The 21,757-nt window shown below is 39.7% G+C and overlaps 1 protein-coding gene across 1 annotated transcript; it reads right to left on the minus strand.

Annotated features, from left to right (window-relative positions):
• Positions 1 to 77: 77 nt before the first annotated feature.
• Positions 78 to 19,971, minus strand: LOC146478687 (putative ATP-dependent RNA helicase DHX57). Its single transcript, XM_085112279.1, has 24 exons — positions 18,393 to 19,971; positions 17,727 to 17,848; positions 15,071 to 15,266; positions 13,441 to 13,565; positions 12,481 to 12,614; positions 12,152 to 12,206; positions 11,854 to 12,053; positions 10,969 to 11,075; positions 10,520 to 10,629; positions 9,687 to 9,746; positions 8,975 to 9,088; positions 8,590 to 8,753; positions 7,921 to 7,997; positions 6,925 to 7,020; positions 6,435 to 6,484; positions 5,914 to 6,004; positions 5,729 to 5,824; positions 4,759 to 4,842; positions 3,289 to 3,426; positions 3,071 to 3,185; positions 2,526 to 2,587; positions 1,946 to 2,035; positions 882 to 1,025; positions 78 to 230 (listed from the first exon to the last, which is right to left on the minus strand). Exons 1-24 carry the CDS (start codon positions 19,815 to 19,817, stop codon positions 87 to 89), a joined length of 3,999 nt encoding a protein of 1,332 aa, XP_084968405.1. The 5' UTR covers positions 19,818 to 19,971; the 3' UTR covers positions 78 to 86.
• Between the last annotated feature and the right edge of the window lie 1,786 nt (positions 19,972 to 21,757).

Below are 21,757 nucleotides of genomic sequence, written 5' to 3' on the forward strand. Positions count from 1 at the left end.
CGGCTATCTTAAGAAAACCAATCGTCGACTTTCACAAGGCGACTTTTAATTTATATGCTAGTAACATGTCCATGTGTGGTTCGTTGTTACTGAGTGGAAATCAACTGTACAATGGCGTCAATAATCCTGCTTCCTCGCGAGCAGCTAGCAACATCAAAACTGGGATTCTCTATTTTTCTTTCAAGTAATCGGTCCAGTTCTGTTCTCAGGTCTCGCACAAGTGTTGCAACCTGCATGGAAAGACAGACAATTGTTTTAGTAATAGTTATCGACGTTCTACTCCCAGAGGTAACAAAGTTTGAAGTAAAAGCAAAATTGAAAGTAACGTAAAAACTAACAGAACCACAGGAAAGTACTGCTCAGTAGCTTTTCTTTGAATGGTCACACTTTAGGATTTCATCCACAGACTCAAAAGTTAGAACCACCTTCCACAGAATAGCGGCAAATAACGGCACCACGGAAAATTAACGCCCTCGTACAGTAGAGGAAGCTCACGTGTCCGGGATGGACGCTCTCAATACCGTCAGTTGTGCGCAATTCTGCGTGTTATGTGCATCGAGTGTCCGGATCTTTTTTTTTTTTTTTTGGTTTAATGTTGATAGGCACTTCAATTAGAGTTACCCAGAAAAAAAAGTCAGGAAAAACTTTTTTTAAAAGCGGTCGGGGAATAGTCGGTGAATTTTTTGGCCAGGAATGTCATTGCAGAAGTTTCAATTCAGCAATTGATTTTTGTTGCTTTACCACCAAAGGTATTTTCATCCATGGTAGAATGGTAGAATTTTTTTCCTGGTGGATGGCGACCCCGGAAAAGTTGGAATTTGCTTTAGTTATTAATTACGCTACATGTGTAGACAAGAAATCTCATGAATTTCTTTACGCACCTTACGTGACGACGCCGTAAACCGAATCCAGCCATCGTCAATAGAAATAACAAAAACACCTTTCTCCAAGTTTACGGACAAACTATCGCCACAGAACAGGAGCAGCGAATACACTGATACCATGCTGCAGTCCCGGATGTAAACCTGCCAAAATAACAACCTCACGTAAGAATACATGAAGATTCCTTCAGCCGATTGAGATGATAGCAAAAAACAAATTAAGCTAAAACTTATCCAAAACGGCATCAATAGCTAGTTGTACGTAAAATAAGCGATCATCGTTTCTGCAACTTGCAGAATGGGATTTACAGGGTACAATGCTGAAACCGGCAGGGTTGGTTTACAGGTCACAGGTCATAGGTCATAGGTCACAACTACAGGTCACTGTGATAGATAATTGTATTTTTACAATAACTGTCCAAATTCCCGCGCGCTGATTGGCTCGTAGCTATTGTCTATAAGAGTACAGACAATAAAAATGACGTCAGATGTAACGCGCGCGCTTTCTCAACGAAAAAAATAGCCAATTCCGCTCGTACTTTTTCCATGTTATTGTAAAAAACAAATCGACGGCAGTTTTCTATGGTCTATACTCTTACAGACCATAAAATGACGCCATAAAATGTCCAAAACTTGGCAGTGAAACCACTCGCCTGCGGCTCGTGGTTCCACTTGAGTTTTGAACATTTTTGACGTCATTTTATGGTCTATAAGAGTATAGACCATAGAAGACTGCCGTCGATTTGTTAAATAAACAAGCTGAACAGAGTCTCCTAGCCTTAACCCCCATACTACAAAGCTAATTCAGACCTTGGGCATGCTAACAATCTTGGTTTTATACCAGTACAACAGTGACCTGTACTTGTGACGTGCGGAATGTGACCTGTAAAAATACCTGTCCCGCTGAAACAAACTGCTGTAACCAAGTTCTATTTACTACAAAGACGATGCAAATATTTCCCCAGCTAGCATCGAACACAAATGGTTTGCTTTAATTTTTCTGCAATCATTATGGGAAGTAGACCTAAAGAGGAAATAAACTGAGAATTTAAAGAACATTGTACCTTGGAAGTCTTGACTTTCTCGTGGTAAACAAGATATGGGCTGTCAAAATTGTTCGCTTGAAAATTAACTGACTTGGGGTGAATGAACACCTGGAAGAAAACGGCAAGTATTAGTAAAAGTTGCAGTGAGCGAAAATAACTTAACGCTAAAAATTAATGAACAAACCAGAAGCCAGGTAACAGCGAAGGAAAGATACAACAGCATACTTCGGTTTGTTTTGATTTTGTTGCCGTTGTTGTTGCTTTCTAATTTCTTTGTAGATATTGTGTAGTTCCAGAAAAATAAATATCCCCTATAGAAGGGATTGGAAAATCCAGAGGGGTGGGGAGGAAGCCCTCAAAGGCCAAGGAAAGTACGAACCTGCATTGGAATTTCCAGAGGAATAGGATGGTCTTAGAGAAAATCTCTTCCCATTCTTTTTTTTTTTTTTTTTTTTTTGGGAGGGGGGGGGGGGGGGGGGCAGAGTATGGTTATTCCCGGAATTATACGGAAATAAGGACAATTCCCCGGATGGTCACGTGACATGGCAGATGACGCTGTGTTGGCTGACTAAAATACAGTAACGTAAGCTATATAAACCTGTCCATCATTCTTGGTCCAAAACTTCAGTTCAGCTGCCTTGGCATCAACAGGCACAGCTCCTGGAACGCCGGACAAAAGAATTACTACCTCTATCATGACATTCAGCGGCAGCATTTTCAGCGTTCATATTGTTTCAGTTTCAAGTGTCCGTTTGCGTGGACAGGAAACATTTTTTAAGAAAACATTATGGTTATGAAAAAAAATTCAGATTTTTTTTCTGGGCTTTCGCAACTAATGCAGCGTCCGCAAACAGAGACAGAATTTGCCACAAGGGGAAGAGGGTTAAATTCCAAAGTCTCCCTCCAACGTATAAGAGTTTGAGTTACGACACATTTAACGTCTTTGGACGATACTCGGTGTAAAAGACCTGTGACGTTTTTTTCTTTGTTTCTACCTTGCCTCGCACACTGTTGTTCTCCTGGAATTTGTATCTTTTGTTTCGATGAGCCTCGTTTTTTGATGATTTTTGGACCCCATCAAAATTTACCATTTACAATACTGCCAGCGCTCTTTTCCCTCGGCATATATTTAGCAGAACCCACCTGCAACAGATGCCTTGTACTTCACGTCCGGTTTCACAACTTGAACGACATTTGGAAACAGAGAAGCGCACACAACGCCGAGAACCAACTTCTGATTTCTTGAGTTCGCGTTCATCTAAAACCGCAGCAAAATAAAAATTACCGCCGAGAAACTTCTGTTTATTAACCTGTTTCAGGATGTAACGTCCTTAACTCCCCACCCCACCCTAGTGACTTACCATTTCACCTGTGGCGGCCAAGACTCCGTCTCCGGTCCTCGGTGCCAGTCTCCCCATTTTTCTGGCCGTGAGGTCTGCTTTGATGAAGCCGATATCAGCCAACAGTTCAGTGTACTGACACTTCAAGCTCGCGATCATCTGCAAGGGAAATGCAGCATCCTTTGCTACGTTAAGGTTTTACGCAAATCTCACGTTTGCCGTAAACGCAATTCTAATAGGCCATTTCCGAGTTGCTTTGAACCTCATTGTAAAATCGAGGCTACGTGCAAAGTTTTAATTATGAAAATAAGTTTTCATTCATATGCAAACAAAACTAATTTTCATATGAAACGTTTTGCATTTAGCCTCGCGTTCATAATGAGGTTCACAGCAACTTGGAAATGCCCAATCTCGTACCCAGAGTCTTCAGGCTTTTTGGTCAGCGGGGCAACGCCGGGAAGACTCTGGGGACATCGAAAAAATTCAATTTTTTTGATTGGCTGTTCCGTAACGGTTTCCATTGTTTTACCGCAGAAATCCTGCGGTAATAAAATTCGATGTCCCCAGAGTCTTCCCGGCGTTGCCCCGCTGACCAAAAAGCCTGAAAACTCTGGGTACGAGATTGGGAAGTTTTGCCCTCTAGAAGTCACGTGACTCTGATCCTGCCGTCCCGTTTGACGTTTGAGGTTCAGGTTTCAATGTCAAAGACACTGTCTAGAGGTAAGTGAATTACGGCAGAGTTTTTCGCTAGTTTTAAAACCATAAAGCCACGTTTAAACGTTAAATTTACTTTCCTTAAAGAGTTATCTCGATGAATAAGAGGTTTGTTTGATTCAGTTGTGAGATTACAAGAATTACCAACCACATTAGTGCATGCATCGGTGCTATCCTCCGTGTAGCCGCCATCTTGTTTTCCTGCAAGTATCCCACGATACATAGCTAAAAAGTTACCCTTAATCTTAAGTCCGGATTATGTACATACGGAGAACTCCGAACTGTAAACTGCTGGCCGACGTTTCCCGTTTGTGGTTTAAGAGGACGCCAACGAAAACGTGACTGGAAAATATAACTTCACTTCATTTGTGCTACTTCGCCATTTTTTCAACTCGTTCAACTTCTGCAGAAACGGCAGACTATCCAGGAACCAAATTAGTAGGAGTGGCGTTCAAGTTAAGAAAAAGAATGAAAAGTTCACTGTAGTGTGTTCACATTCTCTACAAAACATTGAATTTGGTCATTTCACGTTATTGTTTTGCAGCGGGCGGCAAAGAAATGTACCAAAATTTAAAATGCACGTGCAGGGCGATTGTTTTTGCTCGTTTGTGTTGTCGTTGGCTTCGTTGCCGTCGTCGCTGTCGTTGTTTAAGTTCCACATTTTCAGTAAATAAGGGTTATTTATGAGACTTGGACGGGTCACTTAATAAGGTTTGACCGAATTCCAACTTGAAGAATATTCTGTACCGCAGTATTCTGTTCCCCTTATTTAGTTACCTGAAGGGTTTTCATGGACAGGTAATTTGTTCGACAGTAAAGATACCCAGCGGCCATTCCGCTCTCCATCACCTCAAGCCATCCCTACAAACACAAGAATCAGAGGTTTATATCTGAACAGCCAGTGGTGTCACATTGCAGTCTTGAGGCGAAACAGTTCGTTTGCTATCTCTGCAATATATGCTTTGCACAAAAAACAGCCAGCATTTTAGTGTGAGAATGTTTAAGCGAAAACTGAGCGATGTTCCTTGCGGCATCATTCGCAACAGGGATGTACATTGATCACTGCATTCTATGTTCAAATTTTTTTCTTTTTTTTTTTACAATCCATACCCCCCACCGCCTCCAACCCCACACCCCATTCATAAACACAGGAGACCGATAAGAAGAGCTTGGGTTGTAGGAAGCTAAAAGAAGCCCGGCCAGAGAGTTAAACTCTAGATCCACTTAGTACGCAAGGTGCAGAACCTTGAACGTCAGTATTCAAGAATTCTAACCTTTACCACCCCTCTCCCCGCTAACGAATAGGCCTATTTTCTACAACGACACATACAGCTTTTTCAATAAACGTTGTCGGATCAAAGCTTAAAGCTTAAAGGCATCTTCAAAGAGGCTGCCACCTCATCCAGTTGATATCCTAGCATTTCTTGCATCCAAATGGCTCGCCATTGTATATCTTCACTGGACGGATGAGGCGTAGCTGATTTTGATGAACTTATTCATAAAAAAATCCACAGAATCTTGAGGTCTTGTCTTACAGCTTTATACTTTGATCCGACAACGTTAATTGAAATAGCTGTATACCAGTTGGAAAACCAGGGTACCGACGTTACCACATAACGTGTTACTATACCCGCGACAATCACCCCTCCTCCGAGGGTCCCGTCATTACCACATACTGTGTTAATAGGCCTCCGACGATCACCCTCCCCTCCCCCCTCTCCCATACCTGTGCACCCTCCTTACGTACCTTGTAGCTTTTCAGGAGAGTCAAGTGATCGCTGTTACCGATAGCCATTTCTTGTTTCTTCTTGTCTGCTTCCTCTCTCTTGTCAAAAGGCGCTGACTAGATTAAAACAAAATGCACTCAGATTAATATACAGTACAGATCATACAGAGTTTGAAGTGTCTGTATAATTTTTGTTTTGCACTTACAAACGGTGATCTGTAACTGAGTATAGCTCCAATCGTCAACACGGGATCCAGACATCCAAATATGGCGCCCAGTAGCATCAACTTGCCGATCCTGAAAAGATAATTCACACCAAGGTAACAGACGACGCTGTAAACATAATCAAAAATTTATCCATGCCTGGCCTGCTATCAAATGTTTTATTTTGTGCCATGGCTACACATGTGATTTTTGAAAGCATTGTCCTGAAGTTGGGCTCGTTTCTAACAGCTTTCTCCGGGCAGAGTTCCCCCAGAGAAATTAAAACTCGGAATTCACCAAAAGGTCGTTGGTACGTGGTCAAAATAGGTAATCTCCCCCACAAAGATGACGCAACAGCTTAAAAAATCGTACAAAAATTTCACCAGACATTGGACGAGTTAAAATTTTCGTAGCAAAGTATCGTGGCTTCATCTTATCTCAGTTTCTCTTTACAATAACAACACATTGTTATGTGGAAGGGTGACGAGTTAAAAAAAGCCTCATCAGGGTTAGAAGAACGTACCTCACATCCACAGGCAATGCTGCCAAATGATAACCCAGCGAAGTGAGATTCTGAAAACAAAGAAAGAATATCATGTTACATTCACATCACTTCGAACTACTTTAGATAAAATAGACAGCACGATTTCTTACGACAAAAACTAAAGATGGACACCTTCTGAAGTTAACGTCAAGAAACTATCACACCTGCTTCTCCTTTTAACCAGTGAATAAACCAGTACGCAAGCCCTGGGCATCTGATAAACATAACCCACTGTTTTAAGTTATTCGTAATCTTCTTCCTTTATAGTTTTTTTTTTTTTTTTACTAAATTCCCTGACGTTTTTCTCCCTTGTAAGCTCTAATTTTGAAGTTTCAAAATCATAATATTTTACGTTTTCCTTCAACTTAATGAAACTAATACACATATTCAAGGAATAAAAGGACTGATATAGCGTGTAAACTGTCTGGAGGCTAAGACCAGTCCACCACCGGCCAATCTGCTGTGTTACCTCATCAGTGTCCAGAGCTCCAATGTTATGCAGTCGTTTGATGGAGTCATTAATGGATTCTCCAGATGGCGGTTGCAGTAGTTTGCCAAGAACATCCTGTAACAACAAAAGGCATTCCATGCTAAGCTGTGTCACTGAAAGTTTACATGCCATAAAGGTGAATTCATATTGCGTTTCCCTGAAGAGGCCACAATGTCCTTTTCAAAGGTACGTCGCAGAACACGTATCTTAAAAACTTTGCCCCTTTTGCAACTTCATAACTTAGCTATTTTCCCTTTATTATTTGCTCAAGCTCTTCTCTTGTTATTTTCTCTTTATTATTTGCTCAAGCTCTTCTCTTATTTTCCCTTTATTATTTGCTCAAGCTCTTCTCTTGTTATTTTCTCTTTATTATTTGGTCAAGCTCTTCTCTTGTTATTTTCCCTTTATTATTTGCTCAAGCTCTTCTCTTATTTTCCCTTTATTATTTGCTCAAGCTCTGCTCTTGTTATTTTCTCTCTATTATTTGGTCAAGCTCTTCTCTTGTTATTTTCCCTTTATTATTTGCTCAAGCTCTTCTCCTGTTATTTCCTCTTCAATATTTGGTCAAGCTCTTCTCTGGTTAGTCCTGTAAGACGTTCACTAACTAAGTAGATAAGGGAGCTAGTTTCTAAAGACACTGTGGTGCTGCGTCGGTTGGGGGAGGGGGGGGGGGGTGGAGAGGGTTGAAAACGAATATTAATATATTTTGGGTTTATCGACTGAGTTAATGAGGTAATTTAGCCACTGTATATAGAGATTCGAGAGCTCTCGAACCTCTTTACGTTGGCCAAATTACCTTGAATAACAAAATAATTCAGTTGATAAAACCGAATATTCGTTGCCACTACTAAGGCCATTTCGTGAAGATCAAACCCGAAACCACCAACTCATGCTTCATACAGTGAACTGACTTCCTTCAGTTGAGACATTGAGAAGAAAATTTCCACTATTTTGAACCGGCTCCGTATAACAAACCTTGATGTCTCGGCCAAAGAACAGTCCCAGTACTTTGATGCGCAGACACAACTTCTCCAAAGGTACTCGCTGGATTTCTAAAAACAAAAAATATATATTTCGATAACAACCTAATGCTTCTCTTCCTTTTAAAGTTTTATGCTCTAATTATGGATAATTTTATGACAAATCAGGTACATGTTCCCAATACACAACCGACTCGAAAATAATTCATTTTGCTTTGGTCCTGAGAAGATAAAAAGCTCACACAGAGTGAGTAGCCAATGACAACAAGCAGTTGTTATTTTGTTTGATTTGGCAAACTCCTAGCCTTGTTCCCAGGCCTTATTGCCCTTATCAAGGTAACTGAGCTTGTCTATGGGGGTTTGGAACCGAGCGCGGGTGATGTCACGTGTATGGTACAGGTTGCATGTTTTCCCGTGCTTGGTTTGGCGCCAAAATTTGTCCAGCCCCCCCCCCCCCCCCCCCCTCTTCAGTTCTGTTTGTTTTGTTGTTCAGACGCGTCTATTGTAAAACATTTTGCTATGTAATCCTCCTAATATGTTGAATGTTTTTTGGCATTAGAAAATTGCTCCAACAGACTTGAAAACTAAGGAAAAGCCAGTGTTCTCTCCGTATAAGAAAACTGATTTGAAAAAATAGAAAACGTTGAAACAAAGTGCTACAAACCCGGGATCTGGTGACCCGCCATTTTGTGTTCAAACCGATGTCTGGTAAACAGATGGAAACAGACCCCGGATGTAACTCGCCCCGCTCTTCCTCGTCGCTGGCGTGCGTTGGCTTGTGATACCCAGACCTCCTCAAGGCTCTCCATGCCCTTAGTAGAATCATACCTAGGAAGTCACAAGCCTATTTAGTAGGGTTCTCCATAATGCAGTAGCTGTAAGGCGCTTTTTAATGTGAGTTGTAGAATATCAATTAACGCATTCATGATGGCAACCAGCCGTCTTTCAACGAGAGAGTTTTCATCTGCTCCAATGAGGTATTGTAATATCATAAACGCTCTTCTTTTAAAGACGTTAATAGAAGCCACAAAACAGGCTGTCTTTCTCACCTGTTTTCTTTCATTCGTCCACAATCGATAACAAACACCACATCATCTATAGTCACTGAAGTCTCAGCAATGTTCGTGGACAGAACAATCTTACGCACACCTTCTTTTGGCTTCCTAAAAATTAAAAACGAGCATAAGCGGGATACGATCAAAACTGTTTCAAATGAGTTGATAAAGGTAATGTAGCGCTCGAAACATCAGCTCCATCAGCTCTTTACGATGGCCAAATTACCTCATCAATTCAGTTGATAAAACAAATCATTCGTTTCCACTTCCCCATCGGCGCAGTACCACAGTTTCTTTAGAAACTAAACTCTTATTTGTCTTATCTGACCAACTTCCTCAAAACATGCCAAAAATATAGTGGTGTAGATACCTTGCCATCCCCTCCCCCACAACCGCACCCCTCCACCTCCAACTTTCCCACCTTGATTTTAAACAGTCACTGACCCACCGCCTCCCCTCCACCCCCACCAAAAAGAAAAAACAAAAAAAAACAAAGAAAAACACGCTTCCCGCTGAATCAGGATGGGAGGGGGGGGGGGGGGGGGTTGAACTCTAAAACTCCTGGGCAATTCAGCTACCGGGCAAAGAATTCAGTCGTTCAAAATCGGCTCATAAGATAGTCTATCCCCTAACATTAGTTACAATCAATTCTTTCAAACAGTGTAAACATGCAAGGTATGCTGGAAATTTATGAACGTTTACTTACTTGAAAACCAAACTCTGTTCTTCACTAGAAAGCATGGAGTGAAGCGGTAGTATTCTAAATCTGAAAATAAGAGAGGTTTTCGAGTGAAACAATAAATCAATAAAATGAATTAGTCCCCGCGATGCGATGTTTTTCCAGCCTGAAAAAATTTATTTCAGATAAACTTCCTTTGACGCTCTTCAACGAAAATCTGCTTCCTCAAGGCAAAGAGACAACAAATTCTCGCTTGTGTACAGCCGTCGTTTCCCCTTCCCAAGGAAAAGACTGTTGTACAAAGGTTAAGAAATTTTCCCTCTGTTCGTTCCATCCCCTTGTACTGACAGGAAATGTAACTTGCGGGCAGAAAGAGATTCTGTGCTAAAATGTATTTGAAGCTATATGCAGACAGCAACACAAGTTTAAAAAGTGTCAAGCCTCTCATCTAACCGCTTTGTTATTGTAATAAAAACTCCGCGTTTTGGTAAGGCTAAGTACTTTAGCCTACCTAGTACATTCTGGGTGTTTAATACCAGCTCGAATGACATTGATTAAAACAATACATTTACGGTCTTACTGTAAAAGACAACTGAAGACTCAAAACGTAATAATATATTCTGTAGTGACTAGAGTTTCTCTAAACAGGGCACAAGCGTATAATTTTGATATCAATGTCTAGTTTAATGGCCTTAGCTCCCACGAGTCTCCTGCAACTCTGTGATAGAGCATCCGAACTAGTAATCGGAAGGTCTTAGGTTCGATAGGAGCACTCGGATTTCTTTTTTCCGAGTTTGCCTTTGTCATTACTGAATAATACATCATCCTCACCAATGTCTATGTTCTGCAGTTTGTATTACCTGTCAGAAAATTTTGAACTGAATGTTTTGTGATTCTGAAGTTGGTCCAGCAAAGTCGTAATTTCTCCCATGCCAGGAAGGAACACAAGAATTGCCCCACTCTTGGGATGCTGCAAGATAACGAAACTTTACACTTCAGATAAAAAAGAACAGAACACACAGCGAAAACCAAACAAAAATAATCAAATTATCACACCTTAAAAACTATACACGTGTGCAAAACACCATTAGTAATACCTCATCCACAGAGGAAAGGAAAAAAGTAATGGTCCTACTCATATTTCCATGCTTATGAAGTCAGAGTTAGTGACTAAAATCAGAAGTAATGGTTACATAAGTCAGCTGTCCCATTCTTCCATCAAGTCCACTTAACTAGACAGACGTTACTTTGAACAGCTTCCTTCACAGCTTCGTTCAGATTTTATTTTGGTTGAACACAGCTAGCATACCTCATGTTGTTCTCCCACGATCCACTCCAGAATCGCAACGACAAGATCATAGTTGATTTTCTCGTGGTCCATAACACAAAGTGACAGAATGGTACTCTTACTGTAATCTGTCAAATGTAATTATTATTCACAATCCTTTAGAAACTAATAAATCTGATAAATCATGAGATTTGATTGACATTAACTTACACCATGACAAGATTCCCACGTGATTTTCATCCAGGAATCAACCACTTATAACACAGTCCCAGCTCACTCTCCCCCCTCCCTCCAATGCAATGTGGATTCAAGCATTGTTTCCAATGTGAATCATTTCAATTTGCTATCAAGTTTGTATATGGAGTGGGGGGTGGCATGTTGTGTGCATAAATTTAGGGGTGTAAGTATATGACAAGATTACAAATACATTTTTTGCAAGGAGTTTTGCAAGATACTTCTGGAATTTTGGACCTGCATTGTGGCTTTTGCTACTCAAAAATGCTTTGCAGATCTAAGTGGTGATATGGCATCACTGCCAAAGTGTTTTTTACAGACATCAGGGTGTTGAGACAGAATTTCTTAAGAAGGGGGGTGGGGGTACAAACAGAAACCTTCCTCCTTAGGGATCAAAAATATTGGTTTCCTGCTCTGGAATCATGATTTTAAAATAATATAAAAATTATGTACTCAGAGCACAATTAAAAATTTTAAAGTGCTAAGGGTTACATGATTCTCAACTTCGATTTTCTTCACTTTTTAAATCAAAATTAATAAAAAAAAAATTAGCAGTATTTTAAACATGAAGCGATTTTTTTTTTCTTGAAATCACTAACTTCACTTAATTAAACAGTCAACCAACATGGCACAAGGCAAGACATCTGTGGAGAGATAATGACAACTGCTTACTTGCATATCTCCAAGCCATCTGATCTTCAGTTAATATCTGATCATCCATCTTATCATCAGGGGGTCTGAAGTCAGCACACGAGACAGAGTCCTGTATTTGTTGAATGTCTTTCAACATCTGACCCTTTTTGCCAGCCATGTTTGGGATGCTTGAAGGCTTCATTGGTTTTGCATTTGGTGAATTTGGGTCAACTTGAAATCTGACAACAGATAAAAGTGTAGATATTCATCAGTTTCAACTTAGGGTATTTTTTTTTTGTTCTGAAACTCCTGGAAACATTTCAAGAGGCATACTTACTTTGTCATCTCAAAGGAATCTTCCAGAAACATCTCTACAACTGGAAATGTCCGACCTATCAAATATATATAGTAAATGAATGATTAAAAAACACCTCTTTTGAGGTTGACTGTCTTGCTTAATCATGCGCATGTCTAAGTCACAGAGAGGAACATGATATACAGTGTACTAGTACTTCTAAAACTTCATGTAATTTATTGTAGGAGAAAACCCTGGCTGGTGATTTGCATCTCTCCAATTCATATAAAAATGATGTTTCACCACAGATACTAACAAATTAAACGATGGGAATTTTTGAAAACAAAAAGTAGTTATGGTTACCGTAGTACCTGGTATGTGAATTACAGGGGCATCGAAGAAGTATTCTGAAAAAAGCTGGGCATTAAGTGTGGCACTCATCAACACAACACGAACATCAGGCCTGACTGTCAACAGGTCTTTCAACACCATCATGAGAAAATCACTGCAAAATTACAAATACTGACATTGTTAGGAGATGTTCAAGTGGTTAGCTTATTACATGCATTTATGTACATCAGCATGGAATTATGTACATGTAAGCTGGAAAGGTAATACAGGGTAAGACTACAAGAAAAAATTGTACAGGTACATGTAAATGCAAACAAAACCTCTACAGTCTTCAAGGGTCTTGTAGAAGATGCCTTAAGTAATATGTCAGTTCAGCATTTTATGACAACTGTACCTGAGACAATAATATTTGTCTTCTTTATGGTTTTTGGAGGCAATAAATGACAAAATGACCAGGAGAACATGGACATGGTTAGGCCATGTCCTTTAATAGAACAAACCACCTCTCACACCATACCGTGCCTCCACTTGGGTACCAGAAGGAAAGAGGAAACAAGGCTGTCCACAGGAAACATGGAGAAAGACTGTGGAAAGGGAGCTTTCATAGGGACAGAGGAATAAGAATGTGGGCGGAGGCAGCATCAGCAGCATATGACAGGAGAGCCTGGAAGGAGAGAGCATGCAGCCCAACTGTCTACTAGGAGAATATGGAAGATGGTGATTATGGTTTTTACGCAAACTAAAACCATCATTTTCATCTAGTATGTAAGTGTGTTTGTACTGGTAATTAACTAATATATCCAGGTTGATTTTATGGGCAAGCAAGGGGTCAGCTTTTTAGGGAATGTGGGTGTCCATTTGGGCCAATTTTTTTGGGAGGAATGGGGTCATATGGGCCATTTGGGGGAGGGGGAGAAGTGCATTGATAATGGATTCCCTGCTTGTCTGCTTCCTCAGCAACAGAAAATATCAGAGTTTACCTTTCCTCTGTTCTCTCATGAACTTCATCCACAATCACATGACTCACACCAGGTAAGCTGGATTCTCCTTCTAAACGGCGCAAAAGAATCCCTGTGGTGCAGTACAACAAGCTTGTTCTTGAAGACTGAAAAATGTTACAGAAATAAAAAGGTTTAAATTGAATGTATGTAAATAAGACAACCATGTAGCACAAAAATTTTGCGGGAGTTTTATTTTGCGGATTGGCGATGTTTTGTGATTTGCGGGAACAAATTTTTGCATTTCGAGATAACTGAAATTTCTGCTGGGAACTAATTTTTGCGATGCTCTTGTTTAAGCAGCAGAATATTTAAGTGGAAGAAACCTGAATATTTTCTACTTTTATTGTACAGTCAATTGGGTTACAGTTCACTCTAGTTACATACTAGAGACGTATCACTGTAATACCTTACTGTGCAAAGGGACTGAATAACAACAAAACAAAAAGCCTACCCCTACCATGCACAACCAAACACTGTTTCGTTAATATGGTTTGCCACGACCGGTAATACCAAATATTTTTTTTTTATATATGAAAGCAGTATGTCGAATTTTTGATTTACCGTAGCTGAAACCTTTCTTGGTATACCGAGGGGCTATCGAGTGAAAGATGTACTCCAGCTACATGTCATATACAACTTTGAGACCTAACTGGGAGCGGCCTGCTAAAATGTAAAACTATGTCCTACTGTAACGCAATGAGACAGACTCAGTCAATAATAAGAACACTCTTGTTCAGTTGAACTTCTGTGCAGGCCGTCTCAGAAGTGCCAATAGAAAATGGTTGGTCTGCTGCACGATTCAAGTCTGTGCGTTCCTTCAGATGGCTCATTCATGCCAATCTAATGTACTGAATTGCTTTACTCTTGACAGCTCTAGTTGCTTTTTCCAATGGAAAATCATGTTAATGTTCTAGTTTAAGTCCAAAGTACGTATATAGCTCCAGTGGCATAAATCTATTAAAAGTGGAGTTTTAAATTTGACTGAAGGGAGTTAATTTTTGCGGCGTTTCATTTTGCGGGTGTATTTTTCTGCGAGAACTAATTTTTGCGGATCGAGGTCAATCCGCAAAATCCGCAAAAATTAGAACCCGCAAAATTTTCATGCTACCCAGTATGACGTACTGTAAACAAAAATGAATAATAATGGAGCAAAATCTTGCCATAATTCATCATCGCTGTACCTTTCCACCCCCTCAAACAGCATTCAATATCCGTTTCACCTTACAGTACCATTGGTAGCATTGTCTGGACCATTGGTGCAGCCTTCAGACGCTGGCCCCCAAAGATAAAGAACACCAAACCAATGCCAATTAGAAAACTAGTTTGGCAGTCATTCAGCAGTCCAATTATGCCTGAAAAACCTATTTCCTAAATAATATTCAATATAATAATAATAATAATAATAATAATACATAAAATAATCATTTGTCTCACAGTGTAGTCACTCCAGTAGTAGATGGTAATATTTCCACCACTTTCTGACCAATTTAAATTATTCCAGTCAATTTGGATTTTCTGGAATTTATTCAAATATCAAGCACATTCTTATACACCTGTACATGTCATTATCAACAAATAGTTAATAACCATATTTAGTGGAAAGTTTCACCTGTTTGTTTTCAAGTCTAACTTGATAACCAACAGACTGTCCAATCTTGTCAATTCTCTCTGCTGATACTCTTTCAGCAACAGACATGGCTGAGATTCTACGCGGCTGTGTACATATGATGAAACACTCCCCTCCACGCCCCGCTTTGAGATGACTATCAAGGATGAACTGTGGGATCTGAGTTGTCTTGCCACATCTGAGAAAAGAAAAAATTACCTCTGTCCGTGAGTAACAACCTAATAGGACAAACCATAGAGGAATTTGAGCCAAATATCGGCTACAGTCTTTGACAAATGTCAAGCATGCACACATTTCTTATTTTGGCAAAATAACAATATACCGGTAATTTTTTCATGCCACACCTCTCTCTCTCTAAAAATAATCAAAACAAGATTTTTTTCTGGAACAAAGCAAGATTGGTAAGGGGAAGAGGAACAAGAATTGTCAAAGTAAAAAAACTAATCAGAGGAATACTGCTCATGATGCGCTGTAGATTCAAGTATCGAAGTTATACGGTATGATTTCTAATAATATTATTTGAACAACCTCAACAGTTTGTCCAAAAATGAAGCTTGATGATCAGCTAGCAGAAAAGTGGTGGGAGACAGAGATATCTGAATAATTTTCTTCTGTTTTCAGAGCCATTCACATCTGGTTTGCACTCACTTTCTTTGGTGAATCCTGCTTCTCAATACCACTTCCTACAGCAAAATGACAGGAAATATTGCCCTGTTTTCCTGTTTTCCCTTCATCTTACAAACACTGTTGCTTTTTTTTCTGGCACCACGCACTGTATTCTCAACACATTTCTACTACCTCACGATGGACAACTTTATCCAGTGGATAACAAACATTGTATACATGTACGTTTATTAGTTGGAGTATATTTTATCCACTAGATCATAACTTTTGATGGTAAATGTGTGGTTCCAGAAAATATCCATACCCCCACCACGGAGGGAATTGGAAATTCCAGAGGGGTGGGGGGGGTCAATGGCTCAGGAAATTCCAGAGGGGAGGAGGGGTGAATGGTTGGATATGCTTCCAGAGGGTCAACTTCACGTTCATGTCAGACATAGTTGTTCAAAATGGTAACTTACCAACTTAGCCAACTCGTAGATGTTTCTTGAAGACGTTACTTTGTTGAACTGTTTTAAAGAAACCCTTGTTACATTATAAACACGTTTCCCTTCTCCGAAAAGCCTTTCTAAGCGAAGTAGTCCAAGTGAGACAAGAAATCTATGTCTGCGTTGCGTGACTCAGTTATTATAAAACTGTTGTTTGTGAAACTTTCTTGCGTAGAGAAATATAATTTTATTATTGTTCACTGGCAACAATTGAAATATCTGTATCAATGTTTAAAAGGGAAACTTTTGTATGGCTATAAAGTCAAAGCCCCAATTTTACATAAAGCATTGAAATATTTAACAATAAATTATTCCACGAGCGCGCGTTGGATATGAGATGATAGATAGCCAACGAGGCGCATAGCGCCGAGTTAGCTATAATCAACTCATATCCAACAAGCGCAAGTGGAATAATTGTTTTATTAAAAACAATCAACAAATATTGCTAGATCTTACTGATTTTGCTATGCAAGAATAACCAGTAGAAAATTTAATGGTCACCATTTCTCGGCCATGGTATAATGGCTCATATACCATAGCCGCTAAGCCAATCAAATCTCTCGAATTGCATTATACAATGATTCAGTTTTTAATAATTGTTGTTATTTTTGTATGTTGTGTAAAGTTACGGGCAGTCAATTATTAACTGGTTTGTCAAAACTGACCCGTGTTAAATTGTATTTTGTCCAAAGTATTCCCACTCAAAGTTCAAAACTACTAACTTAATTTCTATGCCAAAATTCAACAAAATAGAGCCAATTCGACATTATTTTGATGCATTATTGATCTCATGCAAAATTTGCATAAGAACGTGAACATGCTAATTTCGTTTTGCGGCTCCATTTCGTCTCCGGTTTCAAGTTACGATCTGAAAGGTCAATTTGTCTCCCTGCCCTGCTAATGCTTATTTTGTCCAATACTAAAATAACTAGACTGAATGATTACCATGAGAAATATCGATTGAGTAGAACTAAAGCGATAATCAAATCCTTCTGATCTCCTACAAATTTGCATAGGAACGTAAACATGACATATGCAAATTAAATGAAAATACATTTTTGCATTGCCGGACTTATTCTAACAATTTAGATTTAAAATCTTCAGCGAAGCTAAACGGTAAAGTTTGATGTCAATGACCACAGGTAAATATAAAACACAACAATTATTTCAGTATCTAGAGCTTTTTGGCAAACTCTACTGGTGAAATTGAACAGCGCGCGCGCTCTTCGATAACGCATATTTTCTCCTCGTGTAGGCAGTTCTTGATATTTCTGAAATGTTCACATCAAACTGATTGTTGAGGCGTTCTTTTGAAATAAAACTTTTCCAGAGGGGGGTGGGGGTGTATTCTGTATTTGAGGAATTTCCGAAGGGGTGGGGGGGTCAAAAAAATACCTCGAAAATGGAAAATCCTAGGGGGTGGGGGGGTCCTATGTGAAATTCCCTCCGCGGTGGGGGTATGGATATTTTCTGGAACTACACAATGCAACTTACAGTTATAATTTATTTTACCTAACAAAAATCATTACCCTGTCATTCCACTGATAACAACCACCTGATGCTCTTGGAGTGTTTCAATGATGTTCTGTTGTGATTTCCAGGCAGGAAGCTTTTTCCTCTCTTCGAGCATTGACTTATAAGCTGGAACAGACTATAACAATATTGAATTAAATGACACTTCTCACCAACAATCACCTACAGATCTATAAACAAACATTTCAGATTACAGTAAAATTATAATAACTTTCGAGGGTTAAATAATATAGTTTTTGAGCTATATTTCCAATGTTCGGTTCGTAAGGCCAAACCTAATACTCAATGCGACTTCCATGCTTCCCACTTACCGATCTACAAATAGACTGAACATGGTCAGTGACAAGTGAGAGGTTGCTCATTATTCCTTTTAGGGCTGATAACAAAATTATTCATATTTCCTGAGGTACCACTTATCGAGAATGATTAAGACATCTCTGTTGAACTTGTCCCAGTACTGTTCATTTTTTTTCTTCCCAGTATTAGCCCCAGAAAATTTTCACTTACTGCTAGAATTGATACATTTTAGAGGTAAAATTGAATTTGCACCATGCTCTGGTACCTCCCCCCAGCAGTCCCTCCTGGTGATGGAGGAGAGGGAGGGCACTTAACAACCACTCTCTTTAAACACCTATTCTTTGACCGAGCCCTAACAAATTTACCTGTAGTCGTTCAAACTGCTGTTTGAGTTTCCTGTTTCTTTCTTGAATTGGGAGCTGATCTGATGACTGCTGAGGTTGCTTTCGCTGCAGTTTATTATTGGCTGCTTCTATTTTGGCATCATTACTTTGTACCAATTGAATGCTTTGAGCAGGAATACTCTTCTTAGCTGGCAGACTATATTCAGAAGGTGGTGCTTTAAAACACTCCATGATTTCATCTTCATTTTCTAACAGACTGGCAAGGCAAAAGATCGCAGGACTCTCCGCAGTAGATAAATCCTTAGCTTCCCTTACAAGTCTCAATGTGACGTTGAGACAACCTGATGATGGAATTAATTCATTTGTAGAGTAAAAGACAACCACTGGAGGTTCAAATGGATATAGGGATTCCTTGGAAAATCGAACTTCAAGAATAAATGGTAAAGATGGATCAACAGTCTCATTATTCATGGTTGGAATTTCTACATTCTTCATTGTTTCGTTAACTGAATCTGTCTCATCATCAGATTTGAAATGACTAAATCTGCATGTGTCTCCAAATTTACAATTTCCTTCCAGGTAGAATGTACATACTTCTCTAGATGTCTCTCTTTTCTTTGTTGTTCTGCTTTTGCACCCATTCTCCCCTCTCTTTTTTGGTTTAAATGCCTCTAGTAGAAAAGGTAGTGACAACTTAATAGTCCATATGCTATCTGTGATAACTTCAGCAAAGGCATCCCCATAAATTGATTCAAGAGCAATTACTTCTTCCTGTCTTTGTAGTACTGCTTCTTTAAATTTTTCATCAGTATAATCTGGATTTTCCTTTCCAATCTGATTTAATTCACAACAACTACAAAGCAGTGACTCCAGAGCTGCGCCTAAATCCCCATCATTCTCGCTGAGCGCAACCAAACACCTCTCTTTCTCAAAACCACATTGAAGCAATTTTTTCATTGCATAAGAGCTAAAAATTTCGTCTTTGCTTTCAAACTGTGATTCACCAACCCAGTCTGCGCTGACTCCGCCTTCAATCACCAGTTTCCGTTCGCCAACCTTGTTCCAATAAGCTTCATTTCGTTTTGTCTCTCTAGCATTGAAAGATAGCTTTTCTTCAAAATCATGACCGCTCGTATTTATCTGTAGATCTCGCAGAACTGCCTCGATCATCTCCTGGTTCTCTACGCTCATTTGAAGTCTCTGAATCAGTGCTTTGTTGCTCGATCTCCGTCTAGTTTTCGCTGGTGCTTGATTTCTTCCTTCGGGCAAAGGTTCACGAATTTCGACCACAAACTCATCATAGTCTCCATCGTCTTCGCTGTCATCTAATTCGTCTCGATCTTGTTCTATTGATTTAGTAAAAGCAGCAGAATTAACTGCCCTGGGTTTGTTGAAACGACCTCCACCGCGATTCGGCCTGCGGGAACCTCCTCGTCCACGATTCATTTCAGAAGCCTACAAATACACTCATTGTTGTGGCTCTTTCTTGATAACTGGCCAATCAACCCAATGACTATTACAGAAACAACGTCCACAAAGTCCTAAATTTTTGAAAAGCTTGCTTTTCACGTTTCCATTATGGTCGAGGAGCAAGGATCAAACAGGCGTTCTATGCCGTAGCCTCGTATTCATGCAACCTCATTAGTCCTTCTCGGCCTGGGAGTCAGAAATTGTTTGTTTGTTTTGTTTTTCTGAACTTTCATTAATTTTCAAGATCAACTGCAGGAATATCCGTTGTTTTCTCCTTTGTTGCTGATCCTAGATAATCCACAGCTTCTATGCTATTTCTTCAGGCTATGAAGACTTTACGGTCCTAAGTCTTTTACCTTTGCCGAGGGCTCGTCAATACTACGTAGCTCGCCCAATGAGACTTAGTTCCGACACTTCACCTATCCTACATTTAATATCCATATTTGATACCTCGGGGGTACTCAATTGAGTTTTACATGGGGAGGCTCCGATCTGATGTCCAAACCATTACGTCTGGCAAGTAGCTAAAAATCAAGCCGATCACAACTAAATTATAAAACACTCGAGTAATGTGGAGAGAAGATATAGGATAACGACCAGACCACCTACTGCTTTTGTATTTTGTATGTCTAATTACTTGGGCTTCCCAAAGGGAGACCAAGTTGAAAATTGCCCTTCGTTTTTTTTTTTTTTTTTCCTCATTCAGTCACAAATCGCCGTCTGGGCCTTAAAACGCATGCGCAGGTAATCTTGTCGCTGCATGGGTTTGCATGGGTCGGCCATTTTTTAGTCGCCGATTTTCGCGTTTTCCGAAGGAAAACACAACTCTTCGAAATGGTACATCGAAAGAAGAACTACTTAGGAATACTCAACAGTTTCGATAGCGGAAATCCGAGAAATAACGGCGAAGAAACTGTGCTTCGAGTACAAATTGTTGTTTTATCCAGACGACGAGTTATAGCGGAGCGCGGACATCTCAAATCCTTACTCAGGCCACGGACTTTCTACAAAATTTTTTAGTACTTCTGGGAATTCAACGGCTAAAAAATTACAGGTTTGATCGTGAATTTGTACTGAAATACTATTCTAATTGACCGATTCTTTAAATGCTAAACAGTTTTTGCGAAAATTTGATAAACGTGCCACGCACGGGTTGATAAATTCGCTTCGAAATGGACTGGTAGTTCCTTCAAATCACTTTCGCTTCTCTCGTCTCGCATTTAGAATTATAAGTGTTTCTTTCTTTGGCGCAAACAAAGACTTTTCTGAATAAATTTTTCCTTTAGGAAAGCATTCTGTCTGTTTTTCTCTCTTTACGTGGGATGCCTGTGCAGCCCACGTTATAAAATGGGGGCCGTTTGTTCTTCTTTGTATCCACAAATGCGCATCTTTCAATTATTAACTCGTTTTAGATGTATCAAATTCAGTTTTCTCCTAGAGGGGATCTTTTTGTCTCTTATTATCCTTATTACGCGGGATGCCCTGAGGGGGCATACCGTGTCTAAAAACGGGTCGATTTCTTTTTACGCGGGATGCCCTGAGGGGGCATACCGTGTCTAAAAACGGGACGATTTCTTTTTCCTCGAAGCCACAAATCTGTATATTAATTTATTCATTAAACTCTCCCCTCTCCTACTCGGGATGTATTGTTCTGATTGTCTTCAACAAAAGCAGGCCAATCAAAATCCAGTCTTGTCGCTTATATTGCGAGGGAGGGGACCCACTCAGCCCTACCTGTGTGACGTCAACGAATCATTTGATATATTTATCAAAAACGGATTAAATTTGTGGCGCGATATTGTTAACATGTTGTGGACTCAAGTGTGCCGTTTTCAAACGGAAATTTCACCATTTTGAAGCGGTGAATCGAAAGAATAACTTCTAAGAAGCACTCAACATCTAAAACGGTGGAAATT

This window comes from Pavona decussata, unplaced genomic scaffold (assembly GCF_977016875.1).
Source record: "Pavona decussata unplaced genomic scaffold, jaPavDecu1.1 SCAFFOLD_64, whole genome shotgun sequence".
In the NCBI taxonomy this organism is placed as follows: domain Eukaryota; kingdom Metazoa; phylum Cnidaria; class Anthozoa; order Scleractinia; family Agariciidae; genus Pavona; species Pavona decussata.